This window comes from Puma concolor, chromosome B3, assembly GCF_028749965.1.
Source record: "Puma concolor isolate L17-30 chromosome B3, mPumCon1.1.hap2, whole genome shotgun sequence".
Classification (NCBI taxonomy): domain Eukaryota; kingdom Metazoa; phylum Chordata; class Mammalia; order Carnivora; family Felidae; genus Puma; species Puma concolor.
The window spans coordinates 96101635-96121978 of NC_141672.1; the positions used below are offsets into that span (position 1 = coordinate 96101635).

Consider the following 20344-nt stretch of genomic DNA (forward strand, 5'->3'; position numbering starts at 1 on the left):
CAGCTAAAATTTTTTCCTGTATAGAGAAGCCATGCTTTGAGAGGGCTGAAAAGATTATTAATAGGTTTTAGGACTTTAGCTTCTCTCACCTTCCCCTACCTTATTCTGTAAGTACAGCAGAAAGTAAGTAATTTGTATATTCTTTATTCACAAATTTGTATCTAAGAACTTTAAGCCTAGAGGTAAAGCAGAGCGCTATTCTTTCCGCTCTGACCCCTAGAGCTTTTATATACTGCTTTAACCACATTAGCATGGCCACTTACTTTGAGAAATTAGTAATCGATTTTTAAAAAAGAAACAAGAAACCCCAAACTTAAACCCAACTAAATGTGCATTACTTAATAAAGAGCTAAGTTTAAAAATAAATGTGTTCTTTAGGGGGCGCCAACATCTCAGTTATTTCGAGTCAGAGGCTCCGACTTGGCAAGGGACAAAGCTGTCAAGACAGAAGTGATACACAGTGAGAGTGAAGAGTGACCGGCTGCCGGTGAGCAATTTAAAACAAACTTTTTTCAAAAGTAGGTTGGCTTTATATAACCAGAGTAAATTGGGAAAGTGAAGAAATAAAGTTTGGTGAAGAACTAGGGACTCCAGCCCAGAGCACACAGGGTGGTCATGAAAATAGCAGAGACCATGCTCCAGCCTTGTGGGCCAGCCTATAACACCAGTTGAAGGAGATGTTATATTGACTGGGGGAGTAAAGATTTCCTACCACTGAAGAGAGACCAGGTGAGTCCCCAAGCTCAGAAGGGACACTACCCTCAGAAGGGTAGTGTAAATTGCATGGTAACTGGGGTCATTATTTCATTTTTTATTTTTTTTAACGTTTATTTATTTTTGAGAGACAGAGAGACAGAGCATGAGCAGGGGAGGGGCAGAGAGAGGGAGACACAGAATCTGAAGCAGGCTCCAGGCTCCGAGCTGTCAGCATAGAGTCCGATCCAGGGCTTGAACTCACGTACTGCAAGATCATGACCTGAGCCAAAGTCGGTCGCTTAACTGACTGAGCCACCAAGGCGCCCCTGGAGTCATTATTTCCTTCCTTCCTTCCTTCCTTCCTTCCTTCCTTCCTTCCTTCCTTCCTTATTTGAGTATAGTTGACACACAGTGTTACATTAGTTTTTAGGTGTACAACACAGTGATTCAAAACATTTATACATTATGCTGTGCTTACCACAGTGTAGCTACCATCTGTCACCATACAATGCTATTACAATACCAGTACTGTACTCCCTATACTGTACCTTTCATCCTTGTGATTTATTCGTTCCATAATTGGAAGCCTGTTTCTCCTATTCCCCTTCATTGTTCTTCTTTAAACATGACTGAGGTCAAAAGACAGCACCAAAGAAGGCAAACCTATTGTCTATTCAGAATGAAAAGTAGCCAGGAAATAAGTTATTAGGTAGTGAAGAGGAAGCCACTTTTCAGTTCTGAATTTAAAGGACTCACATAGGGGATCCTGGATGGATCAGTCGGTGGAACATGGCGACTCTTGATCTCAGGGTTGTGAGTTCAAGACCCATGTTGGGTGTAGAGATTACTTAAAAATACAACCTTCAAAAAAAAAAAAAAAAAAGGACTCACACATCTGTGGCCAGGTTCAAGAGTGATGAGTAATAGAAATAAATATGGAGGAGAAAATTAATGGAATAATTGGTACCAAACATTTAAAAACACTTGCCCATATAGACCTGTTTTGTGCCTGAGACTTAGTCTCTGTTGATCCCATTACCTTCCCCTTGTCCTTTGCCCCTCTAATATCCTCACATACCCAGCTAAATACTGGAGTCACTGCAAGAGGAAAACAATCTTTATAATAGAGAGATCTGACTGTAACTACCCTATCCAAGTGATCACATTTAGCATCCCTAATAGTGGGACAACTTTTCCTTGTCTCCTGATGTGATGCAATATGAAGTGCCTAGCCCTACCAAGGAAGTATTATTACAAAAATGTTTAACCTGAATGAAACTGAGACATAATTTTCAGTTTAGGGTGTCTGGGTGGCTCACTTGGTTGAGGGTCCAACTTTTGATTTCGGCTCATATCATGATCCCAGGGTTGTGAGATTGAGCACTGTGTAAGGCTCCACGCTGGGTGTGGAGCTTTCTTGGGTCTCTCTCTCTCTCTCTCTCTCTCTTCTTTCCACCTCCCTCTCCTGCTCGCACTCTATCTCTCTAAAAAATTCATAATTTTCAGTTTATAAGAAACACATGGAGTAGAGGACTATGTTAAGTGACATCATAATGTAAAGGGAGAAATTCAGAAATGTGAAACACATTCTATAAGACAGTTGGCCTGGTCTCTTCAAGAGGTCAATGTCATGGGGGCAAGGAATGGGAAGACTGTTCTTTCAACTTCCCTATTCATTTAAACATTTTCTTAATAGAAAGTTGGAAAAAACATTTTGTTGTCAATCATTAAAATCACTCTCTTCCATGCATCCTCAACTCCCTTGACCCTCTCCTTACTTTGTCATAGTTGCCTGGTAAAATCTTTTACCCCTGGTAAAACCTTACCCCTGGCTAAATCCAACTCTTAGCTTACTCTGTGCTTGTTCCTGGGAGCTGAATGTGGCTGGGAAAAAAAAAAAAAAACACACATGCACACGTACACACACACATACACACACACACACACACACACACACACACAGTGACAAATCCCAGTTAAATTCAAGTGGGCCCTTAGTGCAGCTGGCAATTGTACTACATTTCCCCAGTCCATTCACACTTACTGTTCTAGATGACTATTAAATCCTGCCTCCTCTCTCCTCAAACATTCTACTTCCCCAGTCTTAGGTAGGTAGGTAGGTATGTATGTATGTATATATGTATGTATTTATTTATTTATTCACTGAGGAAAAAGAAGAATCTCTGCAAGCTCCAACTACTAGGATCTGTGCTCATATATTCAAACTTCTCAAACTTACTGTAGATGAACTTTCATGTCCCTATTCAACGCCAACTCCACCTGTCACCTGTACCCCCTTTCACATTTCACCTAGCACACCCCTTTCTCTTCCATCAACAATTTTGCTTTATAATCCATCATTGCCATCATAACACACATGTTGTGATTTCTCCTCTCTTAACAAAAACTCCTTGGACTATATATCTCTTTATATTTCTTTGTTCCGTTTCTCTGCTGCCTTTATGACAAACTCCTTGGAAGAGTTGTCTTCCTCCTGTAGCCTCTAATTCTCTCTCCTCATTCTATACTACAGTGAGACTTTTGTCCTCACCACTCCATTGAAATTGCCAAGGTCACCCATGTTGCTAAATGTTGCTCAAATCTTCTTCCATTAACCTAGCGCTATCTGGCATGTTTGACAATTCCATCCTCCCTGATATACCCTCATCACGTGGCTTTCAGACCACCATACTCTCCTGGTTTTCCCTTCTCTGGCTGTCCTTCTCAGCCTCCTTTTCTAGTTTCTAACTGTGGTGGAGGGTCAAAAGACTCAGACCTTCCTTCACAACACCCTACTCAGCTGTACACTACACATATCAAGTCAAAATATCCCAAATGGAATCCCAATTTCTCCCCATCCCAAACTTACTCCACCTACCTGAGGTAATGATACCCTCATTCTTCTAGGTATTCAAGACAAAACACTATGCTACCACCTTAATTCTCACACCCAACATCAATCTCTTAGCACCTTATTGACTTTGCCTTCAAAATATACCTAGAATTTTACTTCTTACCACCTCTACTGCTCTCACACGGACCAGACACCATCATCTTGTCTAACTGCCCTCTGTATATTCATCCTTGTTCCTTTAACACCTAGTCTCAAAGAATGTGGGTAGAATGTGGGTAAAGAAGTCAGGAGTCTGCTGAAACATGAATGAGTTAGATGTGTCACTTTTCTGCTCAAACTCTTCAAAGGCTTCCCATCTCATTGCAGGGTAAAATTCAGAGTTGTTACAATGGCCAGCAAGGCCCAATATTATTGACTGTCCTGATACCTTTCTAGTGTCATCTCCACTATTCTTCCACTAGCCACACTGGTGTCCTTGTTGTTACTTGAACATTTCAGACAGGCTTCCACCGCAGTGGTTTGCATTTGCTGTTCCTTCTGTCTGGAATGGTTTTCCTCTACATCTCTGCATGACTCCTTCCCTCACTTCCTTTAAGTCTTTATTCAAATGCTGTCTTCTGAATTAGGCATAATCCAGGCCTAATTAGGCCTGCATTAGACCTATCTGAATTAGGTCTTCTGAATTAGACCACCTATTTATAATTGCACTTCCATCCCTGCAACTGGCTGTCCCCTAATTTATTTTCCTATATAGCACATATCTACCTGAAGATAGTGTGAGCAACTATCTTGGTTTGCTTGGGACTGTCCCAGTTTTAACATTCAAAGTCCCCCATCCCAGAAAACCCCCTAGTTCCAGGCATACCAAGACAGTTGGTCACCCTACTGATACACTCATTTATTGTTGGTATATTAACAATACAGCAATATATTTCTCTATGATGGTAGGAATTTTTGGCTGATTTGCTCATGATACCCAGTGTACATAGTTAAGTTCTCAATAAATATTTAATGATTGAATGGAGGGCAATAATAATTATAAGTTAGGATCATCCAGTGCTTAGTATATAGTAAATTCTCAATAAATGCATGTTAAAAGAATAAATTAATGAATTTCCTATAAATTTACATATGATTAAAACAGATACACAAATACAACCCTAATTAGTATGTTAATTACTATATGACCATAATTAGCATGTTAATTGCTAACCCCCTTTATTAATGCCACCCACATTCTTTTTTTTTTTTGTATTCATTACAAAAACTGATACATACACACAACATATAGTATCATGGGCAACATCTGTAGACCCTCATTAATTTAGAGCTTACCTGCCTGGGGAATGGTGAGTGCTTTTTCTACGGATGCCCAGATGAACCTTCCCTCAGAGTTCAGAGTTGCTCAGGCAACATCCTGGAAGCACTCAGGCCTGACTCCCCCACCTCCCACCTGATCCCCACCCCCCACCCCCGCCGTGAAATTCTGCAGCCCCCACCACTTCAAGACTATGCTGGTAGGAAAAGTTGGGCCATAATCTCTAGTCAGCTGTAATGACTAAAGATCTCAAACTTTTCAAAAGAAAAAAACCTGGCAAACTATTCAAATAAAAATAAAAATCTTTCTGAGGTCCAATTGGGGTATTTTCAAGAGGCACGGGTAGTTCTGGAAGGGACCTGAAGAGCAGGCGAGGGAAGGAGATGGGGACAAACATGTCCTATTCCTGCAGGGAGCTCAGCCCTTAACAACAAAATTGAGCGCTCGAGGCAATTAAGGAGAACACAAAGACTCCAACCAGTGAAAAGCAGGTTAGGACAGGACAAGAAGAGAAGTGGGAGAGCTGGGGGAGGGGCGGGATGGGTTGTGTGTGCATCTTGAGCATGAATCAGCACCTGAGTTGGTCAGGGTTGCTAAAGTCACTTTCCTCATGAAGACAGCAGAGTGGTCAGATGCCACCCTGCACTGTAACAAGGATCCTACTTCAGAAATGGCTTTGGGCTTCCAGGACTGTATCTGGTGAGCCAAGTATGTAGTATCTAAGAGCCATTTCTGTTTTGGTCCTCTGGGCCCTTGCCACATTCTTCACTCAGGTTCTTATCTGACACTAGCTCAGCACCTGAGCTAGACTAAAGAGTGAGATGTTAAGATGAAAGCATTCCAGCCCTGCTTATTGGCTCCCTTACCCCCAAGGAGAGACCCCTTTGTGCTGGAGGCAGCTTACCTGCTCTCCCGTCTCAGGCTCCGCAGCACACTGGAATGACTTGGGGAGCTCTGAACACTACTGGTGCCTGGGTCCCACCCCCAGAGATTCTGAAAGCTGGGGGTGTGGCCTGGGCCTTGGGGTTTTTATAAGCTCCCTGTGCAGCCAGGGTGAGAACCACTGCTCTAGATTCTGAGCTGTAGACGGATATCCTTTTGGATAAGTATCCTGCAGGTCCCTTTACCTGTCTGCCAAGTAGCGCTGGAAGGAAACTGGCTATGCTGAGGGATGCAAGAGCAGGGCCAAATGGGCCAACGTCCCAAGCCCCCATCAGTCTCAGGACATGTTGAGACTGTATTCAGTTGCCAAAGTGATTAAAGTATTGGATTTTTAAAATGAGAACGTATCGGGGTGCCTGGGTGACTCAGTCGGTTAAGTGTCCAACTTTGGCTCAGGTTATATCTCACGGTTCATGGGTTCGAGCCTCATGTTGGACTCTATGCTGACAGCTCGGAGCCTGGAGCCTGCCTTAGATTCTGTGCCTCCCTCTCTCTATCTGCCCCTCCCCTGCTCATGTTCTGTCTCTCTCTCCCTGTCTCAAAAATAAATAAACATTAAAAAAAATTTTTTTAAGTGAGAATGTATCAAATTCACCTAAATTTGGCTGACCAGAGCTCAGTATCCCAAGAGAAGTAAAATCTAAGGATAATTATCGGTCCCCCACTCCCTTCTTTCAGTTATTTGTTTCAAAGAATTGGGCTCAAAGATTACCGTGGTATTTATGAAATGATGTATATCAGCTTGGCTTGAAAAAAATCCATGTGGTTTCCAGAAATGCTTCACTTACCTCTGGGCAATAGTCTGTGTATCTGGACAAATAATTCTAATTCATCGGTAAAACCCTAGTTGGTCTTAGTTCTGGGTAAAGCCCTGTCAGAGAATCTAAAAACTCATTAATGAGATAGTGTTGGCATATAACATTGTTAAATATCTAGTAATAATAGATGAAAGTCTAGTGATATATGCTTTCTTTGAAATTCTCCATGTTCTATGATCAGTGAAAACGAAAACTAGTATTTCACAAAGCTAGTTCTCTATAGTCGATGCCTATTTGGTTAACCCTGGATGAATTCAATGCTAAACTTATCCAGAGAATATAACAAACCATTTTTTTTAAATAGGCAATATTCCTGATTTTTTTTAAGATCACTCAGCTGAGATACTGGCACACAGTCGTAAATAGAATCAGAGCATTTGAATAGCATTTTTTTCTACTCTTTATCCTGCTAGAGGTGCTCAGTAGCCTACTATTAGAAGCACATTAGCAAATTGGTACTGATTTCTTTCTCTCAGGTGTTTTGTTTTGTTTTAAATGCTTACTTATAGAGAGAAGAGCAAAATCTTAGGAAAGCAGAGAAGATAATGCCTCTCCCTAAAGTATGTTTTATCAAACCCAAATCATCTGGAGAGAAATTTTGAATAGTTTCCCACCTTTCCAGAGTGCTTTATCTGTGTACCTCTGGCGTTAGGCAAAACCCAATTATTTCATTTGTATATAGTGATAGATTTTCACCTGGGAATTGCCCGCCTCCATTTCAGTAGCAAAAACATACCCTTAGAAACAAAAGGATCAAGATATCAAAATAAGTTTGCTTGTTACTTAATAGGAAAAAATGCAGCTTTAGTTTTAAAAATATGTCTCCAATTCTTAACAGACTTACTTGCTAATAATGAGTGTTTCCTCTCCACATATCCAGACTCTCATGAATTCTCCATACATCTTGTTGTAATAGTTACAGGCACTGCCAATCCCCATCCACAGGAACCTGCAGTGGGAAATGAGGGGCCCAATTCCCATGCAATAGCCAGGACCTAGGAAAGGGAAAAGATCACATTCAGAATTTTAGCAACACCAGAAAGAGCAACTGCTTTATGTTACTGCTATTCTTATTCTTTAATATCTAAATGCTCTTTTACATCTTCTGATGTGTATCTGTGAATCACTAAAAACCCAAATAAGCTTAACATGTGAAAACAGTAGTTCAGTGTCTATACCATGCTAGTTCCATTTGATCTTAATTCAGTCTGAATGAACCAGGGTATGTGTCTACTATTTTCTCGCCATGTTAAGCAGTATCAGTGAGTTTCAAATACAAGTCATTCAGTCCATCTATTTACAAGCATGGAAGTCAGGACATGTGACAAGCTGACAGGTCTATTTGGCTGCCGAGTTTTGTCTGAAAACTTTTGGTTTGGATCCCCAGCTGACAGAATGGGAGGCTTAACATGAGTTTGTAGTTTTGGTGTAATTTTTTTTAATGCTTATTTATTTTTGAGAGAGAGATCGAGCATGGGAGGGGCAGAGAAAGAGCGAGACAGGGAATCTGAGGCAGGCTCTGCTCTGACAATGTGGGGCTTGGACTCATGAACTGTGAGATCATGACCTGAGCCAAAGTCGGACACTTAACCAGCTGAGCCAGCTGAGCCACCCAGGCACCCCTGGTGTAATCTTTTTAACTGACAGACATGGTCTGCAAAGATAATATTCAAACAGAGAATATCCATTTCTTTTTTGTTTACCTTCAAAAAGGACTCAGTTTAAGAAAAGAATCCTAAGCTAAATCTCATAGGTAATGAATCTGATCAATGTCTAGATTAGAATTTGAGTCCAGTGATGTGGGTTTACTCAAGAGCAGTGACTTCTCATGTCCTTGCTTATGTAGACAATGGCAGAACTGTAAAGAACATAAATCCAGTAAAAACTGGGGAATTCGCTGCTGCCTAGACCAGAGAACAAACTTGCTAGCTTGATTTTACTGGTGGTGGTAAAATGTTAGAAACTTTTCGCAATGGTTTTTGTGAAGTAGTAGCTTTTCTAAATCTTTCTCCTTTACTTTCATTCTGTCAGTAAAATATGAAGCTGCCATGCACAACTGTATGAGGCATGTTCTGACTCCAGGGGCAAGAGTTGTGTAAATAATCTAGATAATCTAAGCTTTTGCTTGAGTCATCTAAATTGCATGTTTAGTCCCAAATTCAGCAAATAAGATTTAGTCCATAACTTTGCAATACCTGGGTTAATGGGAATAAGACTGTCAGCTTTTTATTTTTTTCTTTAAAGTGAAGGTCTTGGGCATTATATGTAGAACCAAAACATTTTCAAAGGGTTCTTCTTAATCTTATGATTGTTCCAATAACACTGAATTATAAGTAGATGATTGGCTTTATATTAAAATAATTTCATTAAATTCTTCAAAAGATTAAAATGAGCAAATGTGAATATGTATTTCCTTAGAATGTCATCAGATATACAGATCTCTAATCAATTAAGCTGTGCATAATAACAAACTATTTTGCTGGCTATTTACAGCTTGAAACATTGTAGATGTTTAATAAACGTTTCCTGGGTGAATTGTTTAAAATTCTTTTAAATGTTTATTTTTGAGAGAAAGAGAGAGAGCACAAGCAGGGGAGGGGCAGAGAGAGAGGGAGACACAGAATCTGAAGCAGGCTCCAGCCTCTGAGCTGTCAGCACAGAGCCTGATGTGGGGCTCAAACCCACCAACCATGAGATCATGACCTGAGCCAAAGTCGGACGCTTAACCGACTGAGCCATCCAGGAGCCCCTCCTGGGTGAATTTTTAAAGTTATTTACAGATGTGTGTATAATATGAAGGATGAAGTTTTAAATGTGATCCTCATTTAGAGTATTTTAGGTTGTATTTACATTTTGATAAAAATGGAAACATATCACTTAATCATGTACATTTAGTCCATAGGAGGTCAAACATCTGGCTATTTGGGAATAGCCTTATTTGACAAACATTTACTTACATAATATGCTAGGCCCATGAAAACCAAAGGCATGCAAATGAAAGGCTGAACTCTTTACTTTTTATCTAAAAGTTTGGCGCCATATAGAAGGTCTTGCTATTGGGGAACCACCATTCAAGTTTAAAATATGACAGTGCAGATCTCTATCCACTAAAAAAGGGAGATTAGATGAACTTTGCTTAGGTTGAAAACCTGGGTGTTCTAACCAGAAAAGAATCCGAGTTTGGGGTCCCTGGTGACTAATCACATGTCAGCTTAATTCATCCAACAAACACTTACAGAGACCCTACTAGGTATAGACACTAGCTACAGGTCATGGACAGGAGATGCTGTGATAGGGAGAGGAGAGTATGTGGGGGGTGGGGGGAGGGGAAGTACTATACCAAATAATTACAACACAATGTGAGCCTTTCATTTATACGTATATCTTATACCCTCCAGCTGAGAAAAGGATGCTTTAGGAGGGGAGAAACTTTGGTAGGATATTAGGTAAATATTCTGGTTGCATCCACATTAAGCGGCTCTCTGCTTCTTAGATTTGAGAATGCGTATCTAGGCATGAAGCAATTGTGGGAGCCTCTTTCATGCCCAAAGAGGAGCAATAAATACTGCACTGCATTTTTGTGCAGAAACAGCCTCTGGGAAGCCAACAGCTGGGACCTCTCACCCACTGTCCTGATCAAGAAGCTGTTGCATTCCATGCTGGGTATACGCCCTAGAGAAACTTGTGCACGTGAATGTTCATAGCAGCATTGTTCACGATATCCCCAAAATGGAGACACCCAAAGATCCACCAACAGTAGCATCAGTAATTAAACCATGAAATGTTTGTGTGACTGGATACCATATGCACTGTAGCTGCATGTTGCAATGTGGATGAATCTTACAAACATAATATTGAGCAAAAGAAGCAATATAGAAGTAACGTCGGACTCGACTGCTAAAACATTTAACACCAGGCAAAAATTAATCTGTATTGTTTGGGGATTTGAAATTAGGTGGCAAAACATGAAAAGGCAAGAAAGTGATTGTCACAAAATAGAAGAATGTTTACCTCTGGGGATGAGAGAGGGGGTATGAATGAAAAGGCACAAGAGAAGTTTCTGGGATGCTGCTAACATCCTGTTTCTTGTCCTGGTCTGTGATGACATATCTATTTTACCTTTCTGTGAAGTTGTTTTTTAGTGGGAGTTAGGGGAATGTGTTGCCACGTCCTTTTTGCAGTGCCGCCTCCGGGGATGTGGTTCCTAAGTCAGAGAGAGGCTCTATGCGAGAGAAACCATGTGCAAATTTGGGGATGGCTATGTGCCCGCGGGGAAAGGAGAGCTGCCAGGGGCCTGGGCAGAGATTGGTGAACTTGGGGCAGTTTCCCAGAACTGACACTTAACAAAACCCCCAGGTAGGAATGACTCTGTCCTCCCCAGACTCCCATAGCTCTCGCAGTACTAAGTCCCCTGCCTGTGGGTGCATAGTCCCAGCTCTGAACACAGCGGGGCCTCTCAGGGAACGTGGATCAAGGAACTTAGCTCTGAGTCTCATTTTCATCACTTACTAGCTGTGTGCCATCTACCTTCTTTAATCTCAGTTTTTTCATCTGCAAAATGGGCATAAACACACCTACCTCACCACAATGCTGTGAGGAGCACAGGAGAAAATGAATATGACACTCCTTTGTAAATTGTAACTGACTTAAGGGCTTGTGTGTGGGGCGGGGGCAAGAGGGGAAGAGGAACAGAGGGGCAGAGGGAAAGGGGCGGAGGGAGAGAGAAAGAATCAAGCAGGCTCCACACTCAGTGGGGAGCCTGATGTGGGGCTCAATCCCACAACGCTGGCATCATGTCAGACACAATGGACTGAGCCACGTAGGCATTCCTGACTTGAGGGCTTTTAAATCATTATACCTTCTTCACTCCCTTTGGCTTTCCCTGACCCTGAGCTTCTCCCAAACCTGTAAAACTAAGAGCGCAGAGAACCAGTGATTCAAGGAAACTGGCAAAAGGTGTTCAGAAGTACTGGTTGGGAAGAACCACCCTGACAAAGCCAATTGTCTCCCCTTTCCTCCCCCAGCCAGGAACCAGGGACCTTAGCCTGTGCCACCAGAGCTCACATTTTCAAAGGGAGAGCATGGGACCACAAGGTCCCTGGCTAGCAAAATGATCATCAGCCTGGGATTCAGGAATTCTTGGTTGCCTCCCTGCCACCCATCCCACCTCCCACTTTCTTTCAAGCAGAGATGCTGACAAGTCATTTCCTTTCTCTGGGTTTTAACCCCTCACCTGTAAAATGAGGAGTTTGAACTCTGTGGTTTCTTATACTTGTCATGATGGTTTGCTTGGACAAGGCAGTTCATTTCTCTGGGGCTCAGTTTCCCCTTCTGTCAAATGAAAGGGTTCGGAGTCATAACCATGGCTCTCAATCCCGATTGCTCGTGAAAAATCGCCTGGGAAGATTTTTTTTTTTTTAAATATCCACATGGGGATCCTGCCTCGGATGTGGCTGAGAACCATAGTACTATGCGATCTAACTATCAGTGTATGATGTCTGTCCCCAGGCCAGGAGCCTAGGTGGCAGCTCACTCCTGTCCACCACCAGGCCAGGAGTGGTGGACAGAGTGAGCTGCCACCTAGGCTCCTGGCCCAGAGCTTCAGGGATGCCAGTTCTTATGCTTGCCCCCCAAAGGCTGACCTCCTTCTTCAAAGGTCCAAGGGACTTCTTCCAACACTTGCAACATAAACATCTGGGGGAACTTGTTAAAAATACTCTCCACCTCACCCTCCATTCATGGATCCTGACCCAGGACCCCACTGTGGAAGAAGTCCAGTGAAGAAGGGGCAGTGTGGGGAAAGGAGTTCAGGTTAAAGACCATGGAAGAGTCTTCCCTCAGACCCCTCAGGCAGTAGAGAACAACATTAACTGAGTGCTCTATTTAATTAGACATTAAAGTAACCTAAAATATCAGTCTGAGTCAGATAGACAGTTCTCTGGAAAAATTTGAAGCATCCAGACATGAGGCACTTTGCACCAGCTTCATACTCCTACCCTAAATCATGCTATAATGAAGGCCACCACACTTGGAAGTGTGTAATGACTATGCTTTTCATATCCTTATCAGATATCTCATGGGACTGGGAATGGATGTCTGCCATGAAGAATTTTCACTGAAAACTGAATAATAGTCGGGTATTTCTGATATTTCTGAATTAATCTGATAGTGTGGAGTGGTGGGAGTTCCTACTGGAATTATCTGGATAATTATATTGTACTCTACTTTTGATTAATCCATAGACCTTGCTGAAGATTCTATCAGGGAATGATATTCCAAGGGAATCGTAGTGGCCCCCATTTTTCTTCCACTGTCCAGGTCCCAGCAAGCCGTTATTGTGCCACCACCATCACACTCATCCCCAAGAATAAGAGAAAATGAAGAGTGAGATAAAGAGAGGGAATACGTTCAAGAAAGGAAGAGGGCAGAGCACATGGATGAGGCAAAATGGGAGGCAGAAGAAGAGGAGTATAGAAAGCATTCCAGGGGCACCTGGCCGGCTCAGTCAGTGAAGCGTGCAATTCTTGATCTCAGGGTTGTGAGTTTGAGCCCCCCACTGGGTGTAGAGATTGCTTAAGAATAAAATTTTTTAAAAAAAAAAGAGGAGGCATTCCAGAGACATTTTTTACCTTCAGAGCAAAATTAGAATGAATTTGAATAATAAAAAAAATACCTGGCTTACTTTTGCTTCACTTCATCTCAAACTTAGAGGATACTTGTGCCAGGTCTACTTTACCAAAGCAAAGTGCAGAATGGAAGGGATCATCTGAGATATTTTTGAAATTCTTTCATTTGAAATGTGCAGCTAATTGGAATAAAATTTTTCACCTGGGTTTTTATTTGCTAACATTGCCATGGGCTTCAGCCATCTCCCTGGGTTTGCTCTTTGTCCTTTTGCAAAATTTTCTTTACCCTCATGGACCAAAAGACCAAGTACATAATCTCCTTAGTTACAGAACTAAATGACTGACTTACCTGGTATTGAAGATGTGTCCTCATAATTCCAAACCAAAAGAAGAAAGCCAGTGAGCAGCAGGATTGGCATGGTGGCCACAGGCATGACTTCGGGCATCATGCTGGTGATGTTGTAATGCATTGGGTTCAGCATTTCCAAAACCATCTTTTGTTTCTTGAGCTCAGGAAAAACAATTTAAAGCCCTATGTAAATCAGAGCAGCAAAAAAAAAAAAAAAAAAAGAATATCTAGGACTCCTGTTGGTTCAAAGGGTGCTGTACGATAGAAATCAAGCATTTTGTTTTATAATGTGATTGGACACCTAGACAAGACAAAGTTGTGGTTACAAGTCAAAACAAGCAAGCCAAAGGGAGATCTTTTGGCTTGAAGTGCAGCATTTCTGACCTTGGTAGAGTCTCAGGTTCGTTTAGACGCTTGGTCTGATAGAACCTTATCATCTTGCCCTTGAGTGGGTAGAGTGGCTGAATTCCCAATTGAGAGTCAAATTTCTAACCAAAATACAAGAAAATGAAGCTCATTCCAGAGGTGGAGTCATTCTGTGACTTCATCAGCAAATATTGTTTAGGCAATCTGTTTCTTTTGAAGCCAAATCAATTTTTTAAAAAAGTTATCCCCAACTCCCTTCCTTGATCAAAATTACTTCCCCCAAAGAGTAAGCTTCTCCAGCAAGAATGAATTTCTTGGAGATTGTTGAGGCGTCCTCAGAGCTTCTTATTAGGTTGTTCAGTGAATTCAGTGTGACTCACTCAGGATAATCTTTTTCTATTGACTTTAATAAGGCTAAAATCTCTTGCACTATGGCCTGGATAAAGCAGTGCCCATGGGGGGCAATGTCAGCATTAGTAGGAAAGAAGAATGGGAGAAGAAGAATAAAGAGAAGGAATCGGGAAGGAGGAAGGAAAGAAAGGACAGAAAGAATAAAATCCCATCCACAGTAGGCTGTGGCCTCTTATGTTTTGCCCACAGCAGCTAACCTCCTATGCAAGAGAGTTTTTAGTTTGATTTGCTGGTTCAGTCATGTTTCTCAACAATGTAATGTTGAGTCTGTCTTTTCAGTAAGGTTTTCTAATACCAGTACTCTCAGAGGAAAGTTTCAGGGATGGAGGTTTGTTGAAGAGACCTAGATTGAATAAATTTGTATAGCCAGCAAGAGCGACCATTCAATGCACTCCTGGTACCAGATGACTGCTCCAAGGATTACCCTTCCTTGGAAAGTGACCTTAGTTTGCAGGATTTATAATGGCTCTGAAACAGATTTTGGCAGGATCTTATCCAGTAATAATAGTTCTAGATTTGTAACCAGGGCTTCTAATTGGATTTCAGGTGCTCTCTGAACTTCCTGACATGCTGCATAACATGTTGTATCTGCTCACCTGAACTTTTAGCGGGAAAGAACTTTCATCAGATTCTTAAAGAGTATGTAATTACATTTCTCCTCTGATCTATATGATATCTTAAATATCCAGTTAAAAACTCATTTCTGGCAATTACATACATTTCATAATATAGTTGAATTCATTCAGTTGCTTGATTCATACTGTTGATTCATTCTATTATTCCACCATTTAAATAATTATCAACAGTTAAGTGCAAGGCACTGAAAATGCTTGCACATATGTTAGGCAGTTTGTTTGTTTGTTTTAAAATATATATAAGCTGAGTCTGAAAAGTCAGCAATGTGTCATCATCTGGTTCCTTTGTTAATAAGTTGCTGCTCTGAAGAGGTTGAATTTTTAGGTATTTAATTTCCTAAGTGGAATTTTATATCATTTTGAGTAAGCTCCCTGTGACTTTATGACAGCCAGGACCTTCAAAGTTTCCATTTATAATGATGAAACCTGAAGCCAATGTTAAAAGCATAAGTGAAGAAAGTGATTGAGACAAAAAGAAGGAAGATATCCCAGAGGAAGTGATCCTGGCAGAATATTTTACATTAAAGGAACTCTCAGGAAAAAAAAAATTTAGTAAAAAAACTCTCAAGAGCTACTTCATAACATTGAAATCACAAAAGGGTACAATGTTGGAAGCTGATGCAAATGTATAAAGGAGTACGACAATTCATGAAGGCATAGAAAAGATGCTCCTACCACATCATAAGTTATACAAAGAGAAGGCAGCAAGAAATGTTCAAATACTCTCAAATTTTTTGTTTTGTTTTGTTTTTACAAAGAAAACACTTTTAAAAATTGCAGTGTTTCTAATGTTTAAATTATGGTATATTATAATTTTTGTCTTACTATTTTTTGCATTTCCATATATGCTTAAAACCTATAGAAAGAGAGTTTTTAATGTTTCAACAAAAATTTTAAAAGCCATGCAATACTTGTATTTTTCCTCTTGATTTTTAGGGTTGCTTGACAGTTTCACTTTGCATGGTCATTTTTATGGTCTTGCAAAGCAAGACCGTGTAAAGCAAAGACTGACTGTATGTCTAAATGGTTAATACGGCTAAGAAGCCTCATTGCTCATCTTTCCCAAAAGTATGTCCTAAAGATGCCTCAAAGAATATGAGATTTTTTTTAGTGCTTACAAAGCATTTACTATGTGTCAGACATTGTTCCAAGTCTTTACCAATAGTAAGCCTTTTATGTTCACAACAACCCTAAGCTAATTAAGACAATCCCCATTTTGCAGATGAGGAAACTGAGGTGTAATAAATAGGGCACCCAGGTTGTTTGTTACAGAGCTGGGATTAGAACCCATGTGGTCTCTCTCCAGAGCCCATGCTTTATTTTTTTTCAAGGTTTATTTGAATTCCAGTTAGTTAACATGCAATGTAACACTGGTTTCAGGTGTAGAATCTAGTGATTCATCACTTACATACAACACCCAATGCAGAGCCCATATTCTTAATCATGCCATTTTGATGCCTTATTGTGGGATTTATTTGGTCTCTACAATCAGGGACTTTTCAATCCTAAACTATCTATGTTCATTTCTAAGCTATTCAGACTGACTTACTTTAAAGGAGTAAGCTTTTCAGACCTCCGAATACCACAGCTGGAAAGGTCCTTTCAAATTCTTTCCTCCTTGCATGTTGGTTTTCCTGCTCAGTAGAACATTCTAATGGGCCACACAGACAGGTTAGTTGAACAGAAGACTTTGAGTGGTGGTAGAGGAAGGTAGGAAGATCCTAGAACTTCATAGGGATTCCTGGTATGTCCTCTGTGCCAGGAATACCTTCACACCCCCAACACACACACACACACACACACACACACACACACACACACACACACACACACGGCCCTCAATGCCATGTTCCTTCAAATGCCATCTCCAATGCCTGGATCTCCAGGCATTTGTTTGCTGAGTGGTCTTTACACTTCATTCATTGGGGCATCCCACACTGGGCCCGGCACCAAGCAGGGGCTTTGGCATCCTGATGAACCAGGCCTGTGTTCCTTTTCTGTGTGGAGCCACAGGTATCCTAATACCTTCATTTACTGCCCCACAACCTCAGGATAAGGAAATACCAGTCCTACACCCAGAGTTCCCAGTCTGAGCCAGGGCAAAGTCTGCTGGGAACACAGCAGAGCCTGAGTGTCCTGGTGCCTTGGGTTCAGGACACACTCTGGGCCCTGCAGTGCCAGAAAGGGCTCCCAATGTCCTGGTACAGCCTTGACCCTCTGCATGGTGGGGAAACAGGCCCTAGCCTTGCAGGAGTGCCCCCGTGGCCTGGCCAGACCCTACCAAACCCTACCTTGCAGCATGGGGATGATCTGTTCAGAGTACCCAGCCTCCCTGGGCCTGAGGCCAGGTGCCAAGCCTGCCCTTCCTCTCTCCATCTTCAGTACACCTGGTCCATCCTTCCTTCATGTCCCACTTGCAGAGAAACGTGACCCAGCTACCTTGGGTCTCCCTGCTGCACCTTCTGATTTTGGGTCCCCACAGGGGGCTGCTTCCTGGGACTGCCTTTGCCTAGTCATGCTTTGGTGCCAGGCCATAAGCTGACACTGAATGAATTTATAAGATCAGTTGTACACAACTCACTGTTTTATCTAAAGAGAGGTCAAGGATAATAGATACAATCATTTACATTTATCCTTATGAGTTGGATGTGTTTTTGTAAGTTTCCTCAAACCCCTTACCTAATAAAATGGGCTACTTGATCTTAAAAGTCCTCCTCCTCCTTCTGTGACCTCTCCTTCTAGGTGAGTTTTCCAAGGCCAGGGTACTATGTCTTCTCCTTCATGGCTGTATCCCACTCCTAGAAGTGTGTCCTGGAGTTTGTAGATGCTTCACTACAAACCTGTGGCCTGAATTTGCAGTGTCTACCTTTGTTCAGATTTTACTCCCCGCAACCCTTCTCATACCTTGCCTTTCAGTTTGTCTTACACGCTGCAGCCACGCTGTTTTTCAAGTCAGTTTTCATTACCTCAGTTCCTTGCTAAACCTTCTTTGCTTCTAGTTGATTGCAAGGCTTCCAAATTCATCCTTTCAGACTTGTGTCTTGGTTTTCTGTACCAACATTCTGATTCCTCATTGACCCACAGACATCCTTACCTGGGAGTTCTCCCTCATGCCTCCCCCACATCTCTCCAGCTTGGCTGGTTCTGCCCCACAGGCCTCCCAGGAAAAGGTTTGCTTCCTCCCCATGCATCTCTGAGCCTTTACTTACAAGGTTTCTATAAATACCCCTCCTCCTTTCTTTGACAGGAGCCTGGGACCCTCTTGCTTTTGACTGCCAAATCACTCTAAAACTCAGAGTCATGGAGAGTTTCATTAAATAAACATTTATTAAGGCTCCTGTCTGGGCGAGGTGATACATTCAAACATGAGAGGCATAAGACAAGTTCTGAGGAAGGTGCTGTTAAGCTAGGGCCTGGTGTGAGGACCACAGCTCTCTGGGATGACAGGCAGAGCTGCTCCTGAACTTCTACATCAAGGAAACACAGGGGGTCAGAGCTGGAAAGAAACTTTGAGATCTTCCAATTGCGCAGTTATCTCCCTTGAAAAATTAACCAACTACATGAGAACCAGGGAACTACTGTCACTTGTGAATTGTCCCTTAAAAGTGGGAAACGTTTACCCACATTCTGTGATCTGATTTCCATGCCCTCTTACCAGGGTCATGACAAGGCGGGTTCCAGTCATTCTTTCCAGCAAGCTTTCAAGTGAGTCCCTGGCAACATTTTGTTCTGGAGCTGGAGAGATAATAGAAACCAACAAGGGAAATCCGAAAGGATAAACATTGTGTGGTTCGCCTGGACCCCCCTTTAGGGATCACTGACAAGACCTCAGCCACTAGCATTCCAACCAAGTAGGGAAGACTATTGACAGTGCATGACAGGCAAGTTTCCGTCTCTAATAAATGCACAGGCTTCCAAAATCCACATTTCACATGAGCATGTGGATCCAAAGCTCTTGGGCATCAGGCAGGACTGGGGATTTCTTTGTCATATTTGAGATCCCACAACTGCATGTTTGTGGAAATGCTCCTTTACCATAGCTTACCGTCCAGCTACCAGTTGGTCTGGCTGCTCTTTTACCTCAGCTTTCAACTTTGCCCCTCTGAGGGCAAAGTTCCCTCTTGTCCCTCATACACCTACCCCATTGTCTCCCCCATGGGTTGTATATGAGATCCTCTGCCAAGAGAATTTGTTTTTAAAGTATAGTCAGCAGTGACCCCCTGCAAATCCTCTTAGATCATTAAAAGCCTTTCTGGCCATGAGACAAGGGAGGGGTATTGTGAGACCTGAGGCCCTCCATGGGGCCCTCAGACCCTCTCGTACAGGTGCCGCCTGACATCAAACCATATCTTCTAAGACCTGCCCTGTGGAGGAGGCAGAAGGGGCAGACTGCCCACCATTCCCACAGCACAAGTCCTTTCAATAAGAGGTTTCCTCCCACTTCACTTTGTGATTCCATTTTACAAGCCCTAACATGTTGTCTGGCCTCTGAGGAAATAGGTAGTGGAATTTTCCAGCCTATTCTTAGGCTTTTAACCTGAAGAAGGAAAGATCAGAAGTGAGAATATCACAGGAGCAGGATTTGGAGTTGGGGCCTGAGTTCAAGTCACAGTGGCCAACTAGCCCCCTTGAGCTCATTTGCTTCCCAAGCCTCCCTGAGCCCTGGCTGAGGAAGCAAATTCTCTTTAGCTCAGGACATGGAGACAAGGGCTAAAGTGAAACTTCCAGAACCACCGCCACTGGCTAAAATCCTCAGGCTTAAGATCTCTGTGCTACAATGGGCTTGCGGGACTCCATGACTCTGGGAGCAACTATGCAAGGTCCCGAAGTAGGACTGCCTAGAGTAGCTGAAGAAACCACTGAATCCCATTCTTGTGGCAAGATCCAGAGCCCTCCCTGAGCCTTGGTGTACAAGATTTACTGCAGTGAGGTCCCAGTGGCCTTGCTTTGGCTCATCTACCTGGATGTGGTAACAACCGGTCTCCTATGCAGAACACTCAGCTGCCCATGCAGTGGGATGTCTTTTGTCATTACCACAGCATAGTTCTTCCAGGGCTAAGAGTCACGTCTTTCTCCTCTCTGTGGCCTCCGTGGAGACCACCATGAGTGCCTTGTACCTAGCAAGTGCTCAGTAAATGTCAGTGAAGTGAATGGTTAGCAGGTTAAACTTTTTGGGCCTAGGGTCAGCAAAGCATCCCCAGGGGAATGTCTTCCATATCTTATCTGTGATTCCACATGCCAAGTTTCAGCAATGCAGTGGCCTACAGTCACCACCCAAACAGTCAGATAACAGGAGCATTACTGGCCTTTCCTTGTGAGCTTATCTGTT

The 20344-nt window shown here is 42.3% G+C and overlaps 2 protein-coding genes across 2 annotated transcripts in view; one reads left to right on the plus strand and one right to left on the minus strand.

Moving 5' to 3' along the window:
• LOC147580221 (uncharacterized) overlaps positions 1 to 697 on the plus strand; it is a 132895-nt gene extending 132198 nt beyond the window's left edge. The window contains exon 4 of the mRNA XM_086710683.1: positions 379 to 697. The gene's annotated coding sequence lies outside the window, so the exon portion shown is untranslated. The remainder of the gene's footprint in view (positions 1 to 378) is intronic.
• The window catches only part of CYP19A1 (cytochrome P450 family 19 subfamily A member 1), a 39414-nt gene extending 25617 nt beyond the window's left edge, over positions 1 to 13797 (minus strand). The window contains 2 exon segments of the mRNA XM_025919434.2: positions 7473 to 7623; positions 13604 to 13797. Of these exon segments, the coding sequence (XP_025775219.2) occupies positions 7473 to 7623; positions 13604 to 13748 (296 nt within the window). The 5' untranslated portion in view covers positions 13749 to 13797.
• Positions 13798 to 20344: the final 6547 nt, after the last annotated feature.